This window comes from Saccopteryx leptura, chromosome 12 (assembly GCF_036850995.1).
Source record: "Saccopteryx leptura isolate mSacLep1 chromosome 12, mSacLep1_pri_phased_curated, whole genome shotgun sequence".
Classification (NCBI taxonomy): domain Eukaryota; kingdom Metazoa; phylum Chordata; class Mammalia; order Chiroptera; family Emballonuridae; genus Saccopteryx; species Saccopteryx leptura.
In genome coordinates, this window is record NC_089514.1 from 21,540,109 (window position 1) to 21,560,637 (window position 20,529).

Genomic DNA, 20,529 nt, shown 5'->3' on the forward strand with positions numbered 1-20,529 from the left:
GGGTTTACTGAAAAGATTGCATTGCCATCCTCAACCATTCATGGTCTGCACAAGACTGTGGGATCATTTTTACTGATTATCTCCCTCGCCTTCCAACTAACTTTCTTCTTCTATTTGAACAACCTAAGAAACTGCTTAGCGTGTACACATACCACTAAAAACCAAGCGCACACATTTATACATTTATAGTCTAAAATTTTGTACATTTGGATTTGTCATTCTGAAGGCAAAGTAAACAATGTTTTTAAAAAGTAACTCAGGGTATAATGAAGGCCAGGTTAAATCACTGCGTCAGACTCATCTTGGCTGCTTATCACAGATACAGAATCCTGAGTTCTCCACAGAATCAGCTTATACGGGGCACGCCCTAGAATGTGCACTGTCACCGGCTCCCCAGGACGTTCTGATGCACACTGGCAATGTAGAAGCCAATAGTGTCAAAGACTTAAAATTCAAGATAATATAATTGATAAAGGAATGATGCCAATAGGGGAATAAGAGCCTCCTGTCAAACACACCAAGCCAGAATAAAACACAAACAAACTCGTCAATGAAGAGCCAAGAAAATACTTTGTGACAAGTAACAACTCTGTAATGAGCCAGCTAAACTATGACATTATTTGGCATCTCCTTTACTTCAGCTACTGAACAGGACACACGTGTCTAATCTTAAAAACACTACATGCTCTAAATGTATACACTAATGTATGTCTATGCACGTATTTGCGTACGCACACTTACGCAGCCTAGAAAGCAGGAGTTGTGCCAGGACTTAAATGACACACTGGCTACACACTCACTGAGCAGCTTCAGTTCTGCTCTACTAATTCTACACAGGGAACAACCTATACATTTTTTCCTCCTTTTAACACAGTTTTGTTTCTCATTATAGAGCAGCAGGAAATGAAAAGGCAAAATGCCTCACATCAATACATCTTTACCAGAGTCAAGGAATAATGCCTCCCTGCCTTCTAGACTGTGAATTCTCACTCCAAGGGCAGAGACCACACCTCACGTGTCATGGAACCCAACGACCAGGTTAAGCAGTAAGCACAGCAAGTGGAGAAATGCTGAGGACCAGGACAGCATTTCAGGAAGCCGGAGTGGCCTCAGGTCCCAGTCAGCCGCAGGGGCGCCTAAACTTCAACATGCACATCTTGTCCCACCACAGAGCTTATGATGCCCGGGTCTAGGTGGGACCCAGGATCAGGCATTTCTCCTCGTTCCCAGAGGACGCTCATGCTGCTTTTCTGCAGACAATACTTTGAGAACCATGGATCTAGGGAAAAAAATTTCCAGGCTTTTGCTATATAAATGGTTCCTAGAAAGGAGAAGTAACTGAGACACAGGAAGAACACTTAGGGAAAGCCGGAAGCCTGGGTTCTAGTTCCGGCTGTGTCACAGAATGACCATCTAGCTGATGAACACACCCACACCCACACCCACCCACGTACCAATGGATATCACATAACTCATCTACCAGATAAAGTGTCTGATGCTGATGAAAACTGAAAATTCAGAGACTTTTATACAGATCAGATCAGATGTCAGTGCCTATTATGAACCCTTAAAAAATTATTACCCTCAAATCAGTGTTCACTGCCCAGATCACAACTATTAAACCGCACAGCTTCTATCCAAAATAAAGAACAGGAGCAAGTGAACAAACAAAAAAGAAAAAGATGCTCAGACTAAACACCTAAATATAAACCTGAAGGGGAAGAACTGTTTTGAAATCTCCTAAACCCAAATTACAGATCCGAGTATCTGTAAACGTGTCTGGGGTGGGGGCGGCAGCAGCATCTGAGAGCATGTTAGAAATGCAAAATCTCTGGCCACGCCTACACGTACTGCGCAAAATCCTCATCTCAACAAGACCCCTGCATGATATGTAAGCACATGGAAGTCTGAGAAGCGCCAATATAGGCCACTAAGATTTTATCATGAGTTCTTTACTCCTGTTTGTAAAATAACATATTTAAAAGACTGAACATTTCCTGAAAAAAGTCTATTTTTTTTTTTTTTTTTGTATTTTTCTGAAGTTGGAAACGGGGAGGCAGACAGACTCCCGCATGTGCCCGACTGGGATCCACCCGGCATGCCCACCAGGGGGCAATGCTCTGCCCATCTGGGGCATCGCTCTGTTGCAACCAAAGCCATTCTAGCGCCTGAGGCAGAGGCCACAGAGCCATCCTCAGCGCCCAGGCAAACTTTGCTCCAATGGAGCCTTGGCTGCGGGAGGGGAAGAGAGAGAAAGAGAGAGGAAGGAGAGGGGGAGGGGTGGAGAAGCAGATGGGCACTTCTCCTGTGTGCCCTGGCCGGGAATCAAACCCGGGACTCCTGCACGCCAGGCCGACGCTCTACCACTGAGCAAACTGGCCAGGGCCAAAAAGTCTATTTTTGACATATCAACAGATAAAGAAGTCAAGAAATGATTTTAAATAAGACACTTGACACGTTTTGAAACAAAGACTGCCATTTAAGAGGCTTCATGACAAGGAAATACCGTATGATTTAAAGGTAACAAACATCACCTGTGCAAACCCCTGACTTCCCAGCTGAGTAAACTGAGGCCCTGGGGTGCTAACTGGATTGCTTAGTCAAACAGTCTGTCAGCAGCACATGGAGACTGAAAGTCAACTCTGCTGACTCCTAGAATGAAATGTCTTTCTGGGAGGAAAAGAAAAATTTTAATTGCATTTTCCTAGACAAACAACTAATATAATGCAGAAGTATACATAATTGTGAAAGGATAAATGAAATGACATATCTATGAAACCATACTGAAGGAAATCCAGAGTAGTCAATGTGTGTTTTATTCTTTCCCTTAAAAAAAGAAAAGGGAGAGAGACTTAAAAAAACATGAATTGGAAAAAGAAGTAGAACTGGAAACTGACACACTTAATATGAGCATAAGTTCCAAATATGTAATTTTTCAAAGAATGACACCACATTATCATTAAGTGGCAGCATCTGTTTAATGAATAAATCAGGAAAACTGACTTTGGGAAATATTAGAAATTTGGCTTTGCTACTTAAGTTTTACTATATAGCAATAAACAAAAAATTTTCACATATGGCTAATTTCTAGTTTTCAACACAGAAGTAGAAACAGCCAAATTCAACGTAAGCATTTTATAAGCGATTATAGAAAAATTAAACCCTTTTGTCTTACCATCAAAGAAGCTTTTGGCTCTGAGGTAACTGACACTGAGCCTAAGAACGGAGAGTTTGTCCAACTTATTAATAACATCTTGGGGGAAAGGCAGCAGGCTCGCCAAACGGTCCAACTCTGTATTGAGTCGGTCTCGATGTCGCTTGGAAGGATTTGACTTGATTCCTTCAGCTGGGATTGGCTTGATGCTGGAAAACACACACAATGCCATAAAACTCTCTAAAATATGAAAAGCAAAAATTTCTATGGCCTTATAGCATCTCCTCAAATATTTCCCTCACAAAACAAACATCTGAAATCTACTTTAAGTTTACAGAAATCCTTTCAAAATGCTCCTTTAATATATATCCTGGTTAAGCAACCCCCAAGGGAATAGATAAAAGTCTTCATAAAGTTTTTTATCAAAAGTTTATGAACCCACCATATGAAAATGCTGAGTGTGTCTTACATAATTCATACAATTCATACATTTGAGACATAGTGATTTCCAACAAACAAATCTTCTAGGATTTTTTCCCCTTCAAACACAACCATTGTTATGAAAAGGAATTTTAAAAAAAGATACGTATAATTATAATAAATTATGTAAAATCATGCTTCCTTTACAATCTTCCACCAGAAGCATTTGACATCATTTATGTTGTAGATAAACAAGAGCACCCCTAAATTAAAAACTTCTATTCAACATCCCAGCTTCCTGTATGTAACAATTTCATCTTGTTAGTGACAACTTCTAAAAGCCTTTTGGTATCTCCAGATGGTCCCACCATCTAATGAGGTCCTCCAATACTAAAACAAGAAAACACTGAACTTTAGATATTTATATTGTTAAATGACAAATATTAATGGATAACTGGCAAATTCTGCTTTTGTGACTGGTCAGTAATTTTACTTTATCAGCACTCACAGTTTGTGGCTCAATTAGAATACTCAATGAAATCACAACATTTAGCATGATTTTCATCTGAGAGAAAAAAAGGTATGGTTAGGAGTAGAACTTGAGTTTTGAAATGAGAAGTTGGACTACTTCACACAAAGGCCTTAGCCAGGAATTCATAGCAGAAATTCACTATGTGAAATGAATTTATAGATCATCAGACGCTCATGCTGAAATGGAAATAAAGAAGCAATTCAAAACCCAAACAAAGTAATTTTTAGATCACACCTCTGCACCTTTCCATTTGACAGAAAAATAATCATCTGAAATGTTCTTATAAAACAAAGACTTTTTTCCCCTGTTTTATTGAGAAAACAAAGACATTTTTAACAATTTCAGTGACAGTGTCTTTAATAAGCAGAATTTTTCTTGAGTATATAGTGCTAGTAATATGATGCAAGCAAAACACTGCTGGATAATTTTCAATGTTATATGTGGAGACGTAATATATTTCATGCAAAACAATAAAGAGTAAATATGAAATTTTAACTTTTTACACTGTCCCTAACATGATTTATTTAGAATTTGCCTATTTCTACTATTTTCTATCGTGGTTTCATGTTATTTCAACAAAAACATTAATAAACTGGTAAAATGGATACACACAAGATAAATCAGTAAAACTATCTCCAGACTGTATAATTGTGTAATTAATAGAAATTGTTGACCATTGTTCTAGCTATTTTTCCTTAATCATACTGCATTTATAATCAAATTCAAATCACTCCTAATTACTGCCATTTCTCTAATTAATCAACTAAATTTCAACTTTATAACGCAGTCCAGGACAACACTCTCTTCTGCATATCTGAAAAGTGTTGGTAAGAGCTAAGTACCAGGAGCAACTACTTGAAAAAAGCCTTCTACAGAAAATGCAGTATATTATGAGATGAACCTTGAAAGAGGACTAGGATTTCAGGAGGAGACATGACTGAGGAATAATGAACTGTGAGAAGTACCTGTCTGAAGTGTGAGGCACAGGGTTCAAGAGAGAGGAGAAGGGAGAAGCTGGTTGGGACCACCTTCTTTCAACAAATACTGACCACACACCACGTGCCAAGCACAGAACGCCTATCAGAGAACAAGACACACTCAAGCTCCTGTTCCCGTGAAGCTTACATTCCAGCGGGAGGATGGGCACACACACCCCTTTTCAGGCCGGTTAGTGTTAAGAAAAACAAAGCAAGGCCAGGAACTAGGAGTGACGGGTGCTGATTTTGACAGCCAGAGAACCTCCGTCTGACATGACGTTTCAGCACAGACAGGACTACAACAAAGGAGTGGGCTAGCCGGGGGGTCTGACGACAAGATGTTCAAGGTAGAGGGAGCAGCGACTTTCCTCTCAGAAACGGCACAAAACTGGACCTTGATGTCTTGGGAGTCATATTAAGTTTTTAGCTGGGATTTGACCAGCCCTGTGTTTTCACTAAGCTGTGGTCGTGGAGAAGACAGATGTCACTGAGGCTGGTGTTTTTTTCTAATGTATAAAGCCAGGTTACCGCTGTGATGCCAGACCTTCCGTAGTTCCTCAGCCTCACACAGAAAACGCTTCTTGATCTTTCTATGGTCCCTAACTATCCCTCCGGCCTCACTGTTTCCAGCCAGAGCCTTCCTTGTCCATTCTATTCCAGAGCTAAGAAATGACTTGCAGTGACCAACACACACTTCAGCACCTCCCCACACACCGCTCCCCGTGCTTGCGCCCTCAATGCCGGGCTCCATTGGATCACTTTGGTCAAGTCCGCCCTGGCCTACTCACAGTGGATTCCTTCCGTATTGCTTATGCATGTTATGCAAATGTCCTCCACAACCATTCCATTAAGGAATATTCTGGGCAGACAACATTTCCCATGAATTAAAAATGAAATCTAGCCCTGCACTCTTGGTAGCTTTCCAGTAAAGATTATAAAACACTGGGGAGAAGAGGGTAAAATAAACACTGAAGCAAGACAAGCTGACACGACACAGAGGGAAACAGCAACAGTACAAGGAAGGCTGCAAGGTGTTCCGTCAGGTGGCACCGCGGCCCCTCCCCTGCCGGCTCTCTGCAGCGTTAACCCTGCACGAGATCAGACTGCTTCTTTACCCAATGCTAACATGTCCAGAGCTCGAACGTGTTATCAGGCACATGACAAAATATTCACCGTAAATTCAAATGTCCTCAGTCAAGCGTTATGTAACCTGTGTTTCATCGAGTTGTTTGTTGCTCTTATTACTATGATAATTTAATCATTGCTGTATCCCTACTGCTCAGCCTAGTACTTGACTCAGAGTGGACTTTTAATTAATGTTTGTTGATCAGAACTGTCTGGAAAAGAGCCTGACCAAAGGCAGTAATAGCAGGGACAGTAAGTATAGACTAGCTTGAGATGTTTAAACACAATACTCTGCGCCTATCACAAAGCTGGGTACATAGGCAGAACTCAGCTGTTCACTCAGTTAAACTCACTTGCGGACCGACTAGGTAAAGGAAGCAAGGGAGAGGAAAACGTTGAGTAAAGGAGATTAAAGTTTGTAGCTTAGGATAACAACTGTATTTTCCAATGCAAGGTAGATCAAACAAAGAGAAAAGAGACTTGAGCTCCAACCTCAGAAACACCACCATTTAGGCGTAAGGATGAGGAAGAGGTGCAGGCAAAGATGACAGGAGGAATTGTAAGACAGGAAAGGAAGAGAAACAGGGTGGTCTGTCTATTTTGGAGATTACACAACAGTGTTACATGCACAGAGGAATTAAGTTCAGGATTGAAGCACCCACTGGACTTGGCATTTCAAATCCAATGTTATTAAAGTTAAAGTACCAGCTCTGACTCACTTTTTCACTGATTTCATGAGAAATATGAAAACTATTTTGTGAAAGTATTTCATACTTAACCATTCATATGGAAGATGTACAGAATAACTCAAAATAGAAACCTTACAACAGTTACACCTGACTTGGTTATACTAATACTTTTTACTTTTGTCTTTAAATGTATGCCAAAATATTCTGCCAAGGATCTATATAAATAGAAGGCTATATCTGAAACACAAGTCAATGTCCCAGTAAAACTGGATTGGGGACATGTGGAGTTCAGAGTCTGCTGAAAAAGACTGTCAGATGTTGATCATGGAAAGGAAAAAAAATTATTTTTTTAAACCTTAAGTTCAAACTTCTTGTCCCAACCTGTAACCAAAGTTGTTGTGAAATCAGAGCCTCCAGCTGACGGCACGCCACGCTTCTGTTTTAGAAGCCCTGCGTGCTGTGAGTGCTGGTGGTGACAGGCCCAGTGGCGCGTCCGATGCCAGTTCCAGTGTTATCTTCAAAGCCTTAATTTTTCACATCCCAGTCTAAACTGACTGTTCGGCTCATCACTTGTGCCCAGTGTTAAAAACAAAGTTTAGAATTTTAGCAACCCAGTTTAAGTTACTGTAATTTGTTTTCTGACACTTATCATAAAATCACAAATGACACGCACAGATCTAGTTTCAGTTATCCTGTGAGAACAAAGTGGCATCGTCTAATAAGAGACCACCTGTCACAGCATCGACTGTGCTCTATCGGCTTCTTCCTCTGCGTGACTTCATCCACTCCCTCTGCTCAGGCCACTTCCCAACAGCTTGTTAATCTGTATTTCCAGGCCTGTACCTGGATGCCCTCTCATTCGTCATGTCCAGAACTTAGATGCCCCTTGCTCTGATCCACTATGATGTTACTCCCCATCCAAGCTAGAAAAATTGAAGTACTTCTGAGTAAATCTCTCCACCATACCAACCACACCCCCGTAAGCCCAACTTTTAACCCTATCCATTCTTCATTTCCTCCCCATGGTTCCAGTGCAGAATTATGTATCTCTGAAGATCAATACTGAATGTTTACAGTCATAAATTACATGCTTTATACAATATTGCAATGGTGATCTGTGGCACAAATAAATTAAATTTCATTGTTAGGCTGAATACAACTGGCTATTTTGCCTCTTTATATGAAGCAAATATATATATATATATATACATATTGTAAATGTACATATATATGTATTTTTTTTACAATAACTTCTGAGACTCCTGGCTAGATGTCACTCATAATGAGTTAGAATTCTATGGCCACTGTCCTGCTGCTGGCTCTACACTTGTGATGGGTAAGCCCTTTCCTCTCTTTTTACCTAAGGAGAGGCAATGACACACACACAGCATAGAGACTGTAGCACAGACTTCAACAGTGAAAATATGGAACATGAACTATGCCCTAGAAATCACTGTTTCTTTCATAATCCTGAAAAAAAAAAATTACAAATTTTTCCCTCTTTCCTCTTCCAGTAGTATACTTTTCTGTTTTTCTCATTAAACACACATAAAATGTACTTACTATACCCAAATCACTAAACATTAGCAGAAAAGTCTTACATAATGGTCAATTACTAAATGAGTGAATAATTCTCCACTACTTACTATATGCATGATACTAGAAAGTTCTGCTAGCTACAAACACAAAAGATAGGCCTATCTTTAAGGAGCTTATCTTTTGTACTAGGAGGAGAGACATTCTATAACAAGACAAAATCAAACATAATGTATTGCCCAATGATATAGGTGCTATAAAAGAATGCTCAAGAGTTCAGGAAAGGAAAAGTTCAGATAGAATGATGAGGGAATGTTTCATGGAGATGTGGCCTCTAAATCAGGTCTTAAAACAGGTAAGTCACTTCTGATGTCATGATGTCAGAGCACATAGCTTCTACTAGGAACTCCTCTTCTCGAAAATCATGCCAAACAAGGAAAATAAGATAGAAACACAAAATCTGTTTCCACTAAAGCTGAGAGCTAAACCCAGATGCAAATAAATATAAATATGGAAATATGTAGAAAAAAATGACAACACAGACAGGAAGGGAAGTATAATCATAGTATAACATTTAGCTGAAGGGTAACGATGCTTACAGTTAAAAAAATTATGAAACATAGAAAGTGAAATTAATCTAAAATCGTGATAACATATTGGGAGGATGAAGAAAGGTGAAAGACATAAAATAGCACTAATAACTATCAAAATAAACATGAACAGATCACACCTACTATGTTCAACTGAAGACATAGTGTTAAAATTTTAATATCCATGTATTTAACAGGATTTTTAAAAAACTATCCATCAAAACCAAGAAAGGAGCAAAGTGAAAATAATTAAAAATATAAGACAGAACAAATCAACATGTACAATCATCTCAAGTAGAAAAATCTTCAAATCCCACACTACTACATACACACACAATCTCAACCATAAGTTAAATTACCCACCTCACCATTTTTCGTCTGTGAAAGTAATCGTCAAAATTAATATTTTTAAGCAAAAAGGCATGGACTACCAATGCGAATGAAAACATTTTGCACAGCAATTGAACACTATGTCTTAGAGCATAATGTTTGGCTCAACCTTAAAAGTGTACATAACTTTGTACCCCAAAATTCAAGGTATAGGGATGTTTTCTAAGGAAATAACTAAGAATTTATATACAAATTCACACATTTCAAAGGTATTCTCTGAAAAACTAGTTAAGGGTTGGAAGAAACAGAATACCTCCTCCCCAAAAAAGAAAAATAGTAAGTTATGGAACACTAAGAGAATGGAGTATTATGCAGGTGGAAAAAGCAGTGTTTTAAAGGAGGAAACAAATCAGTAAGACAGGAGGAAAAACCTCTTAGAGGACAGGGTATCAATGCAAATATGGATTTAAGTATGGAAATCACAGATGGGAAATAGTAAGTAACATTTCAGAAAGTTAACTATTTGAGAACAGGCTATGGGTGTACCACAGGCACTGAACTTATTATCCGTTAGTACTGTCAAGTTGGTAAGAACATTAGTTTTGGGATCCAGTACTCAAACTGAGCTTTTGCATTTCCTACCAGACAATTCTGCATCTGAACCTTAGGCCCCTGTCTACTCAACTGAAATGCTACCTTTTCATAGTACTTCTATACAGCTGGGGAAAAATGATGTTTACAAAGCACAGTACACATTTCTACCATAGTAAGTACTGATAGTTTTTTCTTGTATTAAACCACTAGATAGAAAAAAATTTCACCGAAGTGTGTCAGTAAAAAGTACTGTTGTTAAAGATTTACATGATATTTGTTTCTAAGTAATTGCCTTAATTATTTATATCAACAAGCATGTACTACGTAAGTTTATTCACCAATGAAGTAGCACATTTCAGACATACCCAGAATTGAGAACATAATCATCTACTGCCTCTTACTGTTCCACAGGAGAACTGACTATTGTGGGGACATGTAAGCTAAAATTATTTAATAATAGAATTTATGTTTCTGTTTCTTTTATATCTTTAGCAGTCTTTACAGTTTATAAAATGCTTTTGTTCTGCTAAGTTTAGCCATGAGAGTGGCATTTTAGTTGTAGATGTTGACTCTCCTGCTCTCTTGGTCAAGAATTTGCCCAGATCTACAAAAACAAGAAAACTAGAAGTTACTCACTCAGCACCTATTACCTGCCAACAGTGAGTACTAGAAATACAAGCAGTAAAATACTACTAAAACGTTTTCTTCATTGATAAAGCTTCAAAAATACAAAAATATATCCCAAACTATTATCACTAGGGGAAAACAGATTCTATTCTACTTACTTCAGTGATCTACTCCAACTATTTCCAAGAGACCACATAACTAAACAAACTCACAAAAACGCTATCATGTCTAAAGAAAATAAAACAAAACCCAGATTTAAGCAAAAACATATTGTTTTGTTTTGTTTTGAGTGGGGTTGATAAGTAGGGAACAACATTTTAAGGACAGCATTATAGTAGAATCTGTGCCTAAACTTATCATGAAAATGCCTTCCTGAAGGTGGGAAGGGACATGAATCAGATGTAAGGCTGCTTGGGAGCCTTTCACTTCCTAACTTTCATCACTCAGAAAAGAATGGGAACTTTTACTGAGCATCTACTATGTACAACATACTTCAATGGGATTAAAATGAACATACTTAAGATGTATTTCCTACAAATAAAGATACTTTGCAATGTGAGAATGTGAGACTTGCCACTAGAGGGAGTTTAGCTTGTTTAATTCAACTGAAGGCTGACTGGAAGAGCGTCTGGTTAAAATTGTCACGTACTTGATTTCAAATTTTATGGAACTTTGTATTTAAACAGGCATCTTATCAATAGGCCTATACTTGTGCTGCAACATATATATTTTCCTTTTAAGTGAAACGGCTTTCATGTAACAGATCAAAGTTAAGTCTCAATAGCATTTTCAGCTCAAACAAGATTTGTTTTTCTGACAATGCTGGCATATTTTAGAACTCATTAGCTGCAAACTAATTTAACTAAAAAATTCCATATAAAAATTAATATTAGGTTTAATGGCCACATTCTTTAAATGAATTTTTGTTTACTACATAATAAAGCTAACCATTTTTTTTTTCATTCCGGTAAAAATAATTTATAGACAATTTCCCATGATTCTGTAAATGCCAGCACTAGGCTTTTCTTATGAGCAATGAAGTGACATTTTAAGGCATTTATATTAACTTGAAGCTCAATGAAGATCTGAGAAATATATACTTATACTAACTAAACAAAAGTGTAATGTGGAAATGCTTTAGCAAAACTGTATTAGAAGAGATTATTAAATGCAAATATATTAAAGCCTTAGGAAGTATATTAAGGTAAAATAAAAGGTACATCTTACATAAATAAAAAGGAAAATGTAATCTATTTAAAAGGAAGATCTTTAATAAAATATTATCTAAAAGGCCAAAACATTAAGCTTATAATGAATACAAATATAAGGCATTTGATTCTTTTTAAAAGTCATCTAGGTTCTTATATAACACATGATAGAAACTCAGTAACTTCAAAATACATTAGAGAGATCTTCAACTTTTATGACTCTACATATAAAAGCCATGATACCTGTTTTATAACTTATAATACCCATGATACCTGTATTATAAAGTATCCTAAGGGTACAATAAAAATAGAAAATCGGCATTTGGGTTGCCTCTCAATTTTACCCATCAAAAACAAAGTATAACTAGACAGATAGATTTTTATATAAGAAATCACTCCTCAAAATGCAAGCTTGTAAATTAATGTCGCAGAACTGCCAAGACAGAAAACTGCTGACTTGGCAGTATTGCTAATGTCAGTCATACTGCAGGATAAGACTTCTAAATTTTAATCAGTCAGTTATATATATAGATGAATATCCTCTCTGTTAATGCCAAGTCTAGATCTGAAGAAGTATAACCTTCAGATTAAAATTCTAAAAGGAAATTAAAACTCCAGAAGAATGAAACTTTAAAACCGGTTAGTGGTTTTAAATATAAATCATAAACTTATTTTTTATTGTTTGTGATCTAAATTAAGATTTAAACAGAATGCATACTTTTGACTGGCTCTGAATAAACCTTTATTGTGTTCTCAAAATCGTTATGAAACTTTGAAAAATGTGAAACAAAGTAACTCAGAGATAACAAGAATAAACACACCATTACAGCCAACTCACAAAAGTAAATCTGTCTCAAGCACGGGCTTGTTTTTCTGAAAAAAAATTTTTTTAAATTGTGATCTCACACAAAATATTCCACCAAAACAAACAAAAAAATATGTTTTTAATCACTCTATTAGAATTGACAAAACTTTGTCGTGGGGGTGGGGGGAAGGGAATTAGAGAAAGGTACCATGAATGAAAACATGTTTCACTAATTTCCAATTTCAGATTTGTTACTTTACAGACCCAAAAAAATCACTGCAAAAGTGATATATTCCCCAAAAACGTAGTTCCAAAAACAATTCCTCCATTGTACCTAGCCCACTACACTCACTCATGCCCGCTACCATCTCTATACAAATGTATCGACATGGCCATGTTGAAGACTACAATATTAATACTTCCAAATAAGTGAATAAGAGCGCGACAGAAAGCCAGCTGCACCAGACCAAAGAAATGCCTTCAGAGGCACACAGCCCCTTTCTTGCAGGTGGCGCGCGTTTAGCTCTTTGAAACACCTCGCCCTAACAGGAATGAGAATTATGACCGTCCTCGAACCTAACCTAAGACGATATTATAAGTGGATGGGGATTTCAAGACGGGTTTATGTTAACTAATCCACCAGCCCCACAGGCACCAGAGCTGTCAACAAATTAGGGCCACAGAAGAGAAAACAGTGCAAGTGGGTGGGAGTGTGAGAAGGTGCGTGTGCGCTGGCGACGGCGGGCTGGGGGGCGTTTTTAAAATGCAATACTTAAAAATGGACAAATCCAAGGCCTGGGTGTCTCGCCCCTGCCCCAACTCTCGTTCCACGGTGTCGGGAATGGCCCTAATCCCCAGCCCGCAGGGATTTGGGGGTGCGGTGGGGGCGCCTCCCGAGCCCGCGTGCCCGAGCGCCCCACCCCCGCCCGAAGACGCGCTCGGACACTCACGTTTTCTGCACGGGCTTCCGCCGCTTGCGGCTGGCGTAGGTGATGTTGGCGCTGCTGCCGTTCATGGTGCCCAGCCCCGGCGACTCCTCCCCGGGCGCGGGCGCCGACACCGACCGCCCGGTCTCCGGGTGGCAGCGGCGGCTGGGACGGCGCTCGCTCCACGCGCGTCCTCCGAGCTTCGGCGCCCTCGGCCCGGGCGTCCAGGTGCGCTGCCCGGGCCCGGCGCAGGAGGGGGACGGCGGGGCGGGGGGCGGCACCGGGTGGAGCCCGCGGAGCGAGGCGGCGCAGGTGCCGTCCACACCGGCGCGCGCTCCGTCCGCAGGTGAGACGTCCCGGGCGGAGGAGGAGTCTGAGCCGCCGAGTGGGAAGCCCGACCTGGGTGGCTCAGGCGGTGCCGCGCCCGTGACTGTCGCTGCAGCCCCCGGGTTCAGGGAGCCAGAGCCGCGCTGCTCCAGGGGTTTCCCCAGTCCCGTGCGCTTCCCGCCCCTGGAGCTCGGGCTCTGGGCGCCACTCCCGATGCCACGACTTCCGCTGGGCTCCGCAGCTGCCCCTGGTCTGAGCTGGTGGTCCAGGACGCGCTTCCGGACCGAACGTCCAGTGGACCCCCCAGCACCTCTTCGCACCACTGCTCGAACCAGCTGAATTGCAGAAGCACCCCCAGCCCTCTCCGGCCCCGCCCCTCCCCTATGGCCCCGCCCCGCCCTTTTGACCCCGCCCTTTATCAGCTCCCTTGAGGGCCCCACCTTCTCAGCGTGTGATGACGACAGACGTAATGACGCTCCGCAGTAGCCATCTTCTTGAGGTCAAGGGTTGGCTATGTGGCCATAGTTCCAGCCCTGAAAGGTGTGACAAATTATATGTAGCCAAACTCTAGCTGGATTATCTAAAGGATAAACGTGCCAAATAGTCTAACTTCACCAAATAGTCTCTTCTATATAAGAGACAGTGACTCACTGTCAACTTTTGGCTGAAAATTAATTACAGTGAGCTGGTGGATCACCCGTGGGTCTCTAAATTTTCCTAGAGGGGAAGGCTTCCGCAGGACACATCTGAATTGGAATTTAAAAAACTGGGAGTTTCCTTAGCTTTTCTTTTTTTGGTCTCTATATGAGATAATATCTTTTCGTCAACCGTAATAAGTATTGCTATTCTATGGTCCGATTTCAATTAGGTTACAAGAAAAGAAGGAAGAAAGGGGAAACGGGAGACACCTGGCTGGACAGAGGAACTGGAAGTGACGTTTAGGAATTTTAGGATCCTTAAGTCATGATAAAAAAAAAATCTAGATTTTATTCTGTAGGCAACGAAAGCCTTTTGAAGATATTTAGTATGAAAGCAGCATTCTGGTGTCTTGGAAAAGGCGCTCTGGGAACCAAGTGCAAACTGGCTTCCAGGAAATGAAGGCTGGCTGCAGGGAGCCCAGTTAGGGAGCTGTTGAAATAATTCGGGTGTCAGTGCACGGAAGTGGCAGTGAGATGAAGAGAAGACAAAAATACAGATGATTGAAAAGAATGAGGCAATAAGAATAAGGAAGGGGGGGGGCAACCTTAAATAGATCTCAGATTTCTGACTCTTTCTATGCTTTTAACCAAGGCAGTGAACACAGGAATATGTTTGCCTGACCGGAGCAGGAGGGCATCAGGTTAAGATATCTGGATGACATCTCACACCATATCCGTTCTTAAATTTCAAAATGTCTTTAGGTCATTTCCACCTGGTAAGTTTGTTATCTCAAATTCAGTGCATCCATAAATTTAAACATCATTTTCTTTAACTGAAACTTTGTTATTGGTTCTGATATTCTCCATATCAACCTGTGAATTATCTTCAATTTATATCTAAATATTTCAGCAAATACTGTTAAATTTTGCTCTTTGCAATATTGATAATTCATTTCCATCTGCCTTATTCTTCAGTAACATCAGAGAGAAGATGCCCAGCTAAATGCCATACCATTCAGGATTCCTCAACTGATATCATCCCCTCTACACATTAATTAAATCTAGAGGTGTTTTTGGATAGTAACTCCAATGTGCCAGAGGTTGTGCTAGTACTGGGGAGACAATAGTGAACAAAAACAAAAATTGAGCATGTTCCTGGTGAATACTGTAATGGAGAAGTTCATGATTGTATATATATGATTTTCTAGTTGATAAATTTGACTTACTCTTTAAGGTGAAGGGCAGCTTTCCCACCAAAATGAAGGCTGAGCTGAGGTCTGAATGATAAAGCAGGGCTAGCGAGAAGAAGGGAGGGGAAGAGCATTCCAAGCCAATGAAACAGTACAAGTGATGTCCCTTTATGGGGAAGAAGCCTGGCAGATATGAAGAACTAAAGCAAGGTCAGTATGATCAGGGGAGAAGGGTACAAATGATCAAATCTGTTGCAAAAATAACACCATATCTGGGTGTAGAACAGATGAAAAATGGAGGAGGAGAAAGTAATACTTAGGAAACCAGTTGCAGTAGCCTGGTCAAGAGGTAGCAATTATGGATACTACAGTGGAGGTGATTGGGGAGATGAAGAATATTGAATATATTCCAAAGATATTTGGGAGGTCTCGCAAGATGGAGTGACTATGTGAGAGTAAGGAAAGAGGATATAGCAAAAACAATAGTTTTCTGGACTATGTATCTGGGTATGTGAGCATGGCATGTGTTGGTGGGAAATTATTAACTTAACTTTGAATCTCTTAGGTTTGAGGTAGTTTTGAGATTTTTAAGAGAAGATGTCAAATAGATTATAGGATATATAGGTTTGTAACTCAAAGAAGATGTATAAATTGGAGTCAGATTAAGGAGTCATTTGCATTAGTTAGAGCATGGAGGTTATAGGGAGTAAATATATATGTATACTGGAAAAAGAGGACTGAGTCCCAAAGAACTTTAATTTGTAATATCTAATAGCTGGATAGGAGATGATGGTCCCCAAAAAAAGACTGAAAAAGAGTTGCTAGAATGGTAAGAGGAGAATAAGGGGACTATTGTGTCATAGGGGACGAGGTAGAGAAATTTCTTGAATGGTTAACAGTATTGAATGTGTTGAAAGGTTCAAATAAGATGAAAACTGAAAATGCCTTTATTGACTTCTCAGCAGAGGGTCATTGATGACTTTTGCGAACACTGCGTTGGTGGGCGAATGGACCTGCAATTCAGATTAAAGTGAAGATGAAATGACATTGTCAAATGCGATTTTTTTTTTTTAAACTTTGGCTATGAAAGAGAGAGACCTAGGATGGTAGATAGGGGGCAGAAAGAGTTAAATTGGGATTAAAAAAAAATTATTTTTAACGGGTGATACTCAAGCAGTTTGAGACAGAAGAAAGATTGAGATTAGATATGTAAGAAAGACAGAGAGCAGTAAAGGAACCGTAGATATTAAAAACAGGAAGGGGTAGGGCCCAATGAACAAACAGGAGATTAGGATTATAGTAGATTACATAATAGCAGACATAGCTCAACTACTGCTTTACTCTTCGAAGTGGTCTCAGCTTCTTATGGGAGTTCTAAGAATCTCTGTGATTCCTTACTGAGTCAGAGTCTAATTTTTAACAAGAGCTCCTAGGTAATTCAAATGTTCATAATGTGTGAGGAGCAGCAACCTACAGAAGCCGGAAAAAGCAGGGTAGTGGGGGAAACCCAGCAGGCTGGCGGTTTAGGATCAGAAGGATGGAGATGTGATGAGAATACTGCAGCATGAGCTGCAAAGAAACAGTTGTGTTTTGTGGCTGACACTTTTGTTTTATATTAACTTTACAAGACTGTAAAGTAACAGTGATCCGGGAAGGGACAACAAGGAACTAGGTGGACAGAACCCTATATCCTGGATGTGTGATGAGAGAAAATAATTCGAAAATAATTGGGCACCATTTAGGAGGACTTCCCAAATGTTAGGGAAATGATAGCTTCAGAGAGAGCTAGCTTTTAGTTTAAGGAAAAGATGGAGCAATTTCCCAAAGAAGGCCATGCGTACAGAGGAGTTCACTGTTCATGGATGAGCAAATCCAGAGGCACGGCGTCAACCATTGAAATCTATCTTACCTTCTCTTTTATTTCTTCATCTCTGTAATCACATCCATTCTACCTAAAAGGTACAAAGTGTAAATTTTCCTTCCGGCATAGGAACATTAAAAGTGAAAAGTTCATTTCAAAACATTACTTATTTTGTAGCTTAAATTTCCTTTTCAGAAAAGAGATATATAAATGTATATAATCACTTTCTATCTTATTCTGTCTTACTCCCATACTTTATTTTCTGTTTGACTTTAGGGTTATTTTCATTACCCAGAAAGCTTACCCCGCCTTGTTATAGTCCAGTCTTAGATAAGTAATGGATCTTTGTAAAGATAAAAATAGAATAGCAATAAATTATTTAGAATTCATTTTATTTGAATAGGGACGCTGTGCACTTCCCTTAATATTTTTGCTTAGTACATCAATAAATTAGTCTTTGTATGATAATGCCATTAAAAAGAAATGAGTTGCCACTTTGTATCACTTTCTACTCCCAATATCACCATTACAGAGCATGGCTCTCACAGTGTGATTTGTGGTCACGGCTAAGGCTTTTTGTAAATTTTCTGTTAGCAATTTTTGTGTAGTAACATGGTTCATTCTTATAACTATTTATTCACCTATAAGGGTTAATGAATATTGACTGCCTTATGATCCAAAGCAATGTTATCCTTTTTTATTGTTGTGGTGAGATTACTTTTTGAAGCTTCAGATGCAGCTGTCTGCCTGTGCGTTCTTTCCCTCTGCTAGATATTATGAGGAAAAGGCCCTGGCCAGGTAGTTCAGTTAGAGCACTGTTCCGATACCAGGGGTCGGGGACCTATGGCTCGCAAGCCAAATGGGGCTCTTTTGATGCCTGCATCTGGCTCACAGACAAATCTTTAATTAAAAAAATAATAATATGCCCTGGTCCGTTGGCTCAGTGGTAGAGCATCGGCCTGGCGTGCAGGAGTCCCGGGTTCAATTCCCAGCCAGGGCACACAGGAGAAGCGCCCATCTGCTTCTCCACCCCTCCCCCTCTCCTTCCTCTCTGTCTCTCTCTTCCCCTCCCGCAGCCAAGGCTCCATTGGAGCAAAGATGGCCCGGGCGCTGAGGATGGCTCTGTGGCCTCTGCCTCAGGCGCTAGAATGGCTCTGGTTGCAACAGAGCGACGCCCCAGATGGGGCAGAGCATCACCCCCTGGTGGGCATGCTGGGTGGATCCCGGTTGGGCGCATGAGGAAGTCTGTCTGACTACCTCCCTGTTTCCAGCTTTGGAAAAATGCAAAAAAAAAAATAATAATAATAATGTTAAAAATATAAACATTCTCATATATTACAATCCATTCATTTCCTACCGCTCATGTTCATGGTTGCGGGTGGCTGGAGCCAATCACAGCTGTCCTCTGGGACAACACCAAATTTTTATTGGATAATGCGTAACGTACATGGGTCGTTGTATGGCTCTCATGGAATTACATTTTAAAATATGTGGCGTTCATGGCTCTCTCAGCCAAGAAGGTTCCTGACCCTTGCAATACACTAAGGTTGCAGGTTCGATCCCTGGGTCAGGGCACATACAAGAAACAACCAATGAATGCATAAACAAGTGGAACAATAAATTGATGTTGTTCTCTCTCTCTAAAATCAATAGATAGAAAATAAAATATTATGAGAAAAAGAAAAATTTCAGAAATGCTATTATAAACAGGAGCTGCTCCAGAATAAAGAAAAATAAATCAAAATGAATTCTAACCTATTCTGTCACAGTCTATGCATTCCTTCATTTCATTCCCGAAGGTGTTTTAGTGCCTATAATATACCAGCACTGTGGGAACAGTGGTAGTATCAGACATCTCCCCGCCCTCTTAGAGCTTACATTCCAATGGGAGACACAATCAAGTTGCTGAACAAAAAAATATACAGTTGCCACTGTGATAAGTGCTAAAACACGAGTCCTCTGAGAATGTGTAACAGGTGAATTTGACTCTATGAGGGGAGGTGGCCCCGAACAAGCTTGAGCTGAATGATTAGGCATTTTGTAGGTGAAGCAAGGAGGTAAAGGCATTCTGTGCAGATAGAATATTTGTCACAGTTTTTCTCTCTCCTCTTCAATCCCACAACTCCTTACCCCACACCCCAAAATGATCTATTTCATTCACATTTCCCTTTTACAGCTTAGATCACACCTTACAGTTATAGCAAATGTTTTAGAGAGCATACCCTTTGCCTCCCAGACTGTGTACTGAGATACCTCAAGAGCAGCACAACAAAGGGGCATCATCATGGGATATTTAAAATTCTCAAGGCCAACCCAATGACATCAGCTGGACCTAACGAAAATCATTAGCTCCAGGAAGTTTAGAACCTCAACGTCAAGTCCTCCTCATTCCTTTTGATGACATCATACCTCTGTGAGGCTGAGGTTTTGTAAGGTGCTGATATATAACACAATGGCCATGGAACAGGAGTTGAGGGTAGTGGTTTCCAATCCAATTCCCGGGTCTGCAAAGTTATAAAATGCCACCAGACGTGCACATCCTAATAAGAATGAAATAAAAATTTATTTTTAAAATGTATGAGTATTATTTTAATAAACAGCTACTAAGTGGTTAGAACAGACATACATAATAAGTTTGGACATAACTAGTTAATACCTGGAATTGTTAGGTGTTCCTTTCAGCATGCGGCACCATGAAAAATTACTGACACACTAAGAGTACTGTGAACTGGAAAGTTTGGGTATGTTGGACATAGATAATCCTTCATTTAACAAGATGACCCCAGAGAGATAAAGTGCCTGTTCATCATAGCCTAGAATTCAGTTCTTGTGCCTTCTATTTCAGTCAGAAATATTGACTATATCTCACACTGATTGGCTTGATTTATTTCTTTAAAATAATCAGTTTACACATCACTTGCTTTGATGCTAATCCTAAAAAACAGACAAAAATATCTAAAGGCTGTTTCTAAATGCTTAATGACTTCTTTCCTTGCTTGG

The 20,529-nt window shown here is 39.9% G+C and overlaps 1 protein-coding gene across 1 annotated transcript in view; it reads right to left on the bottom strand.

The window, feature by feature from the left end:
• AHR (aryl hydrocarbon receptor) overlaps window positions 1-14,209 on the bottom strand; it is a 43,122-nt gene extending 28,913 nt beyond the window's left edge. Inside the window, exons 1-2 of the mRNA XM_066353765.1 lie at window positions 13,538-14,209; window positions 3,176-3,363 (exon numbers count right to left, since the gene is read on the bottom strand). Coding sequence (XP_066209862.1) covers window positions 3,176-3,363; window positions 13,538-13,602 — 253 coding nt within the window. The 5' untranslated portion in view covers window positions 13,603-14,209. The remainder of the gene's footprint in view (window positions 1-3,175; window positions 3,364-13,537) is intronic.
• Window positions 14,210-20,529: the final 6,320 nt, after the last annotated feature.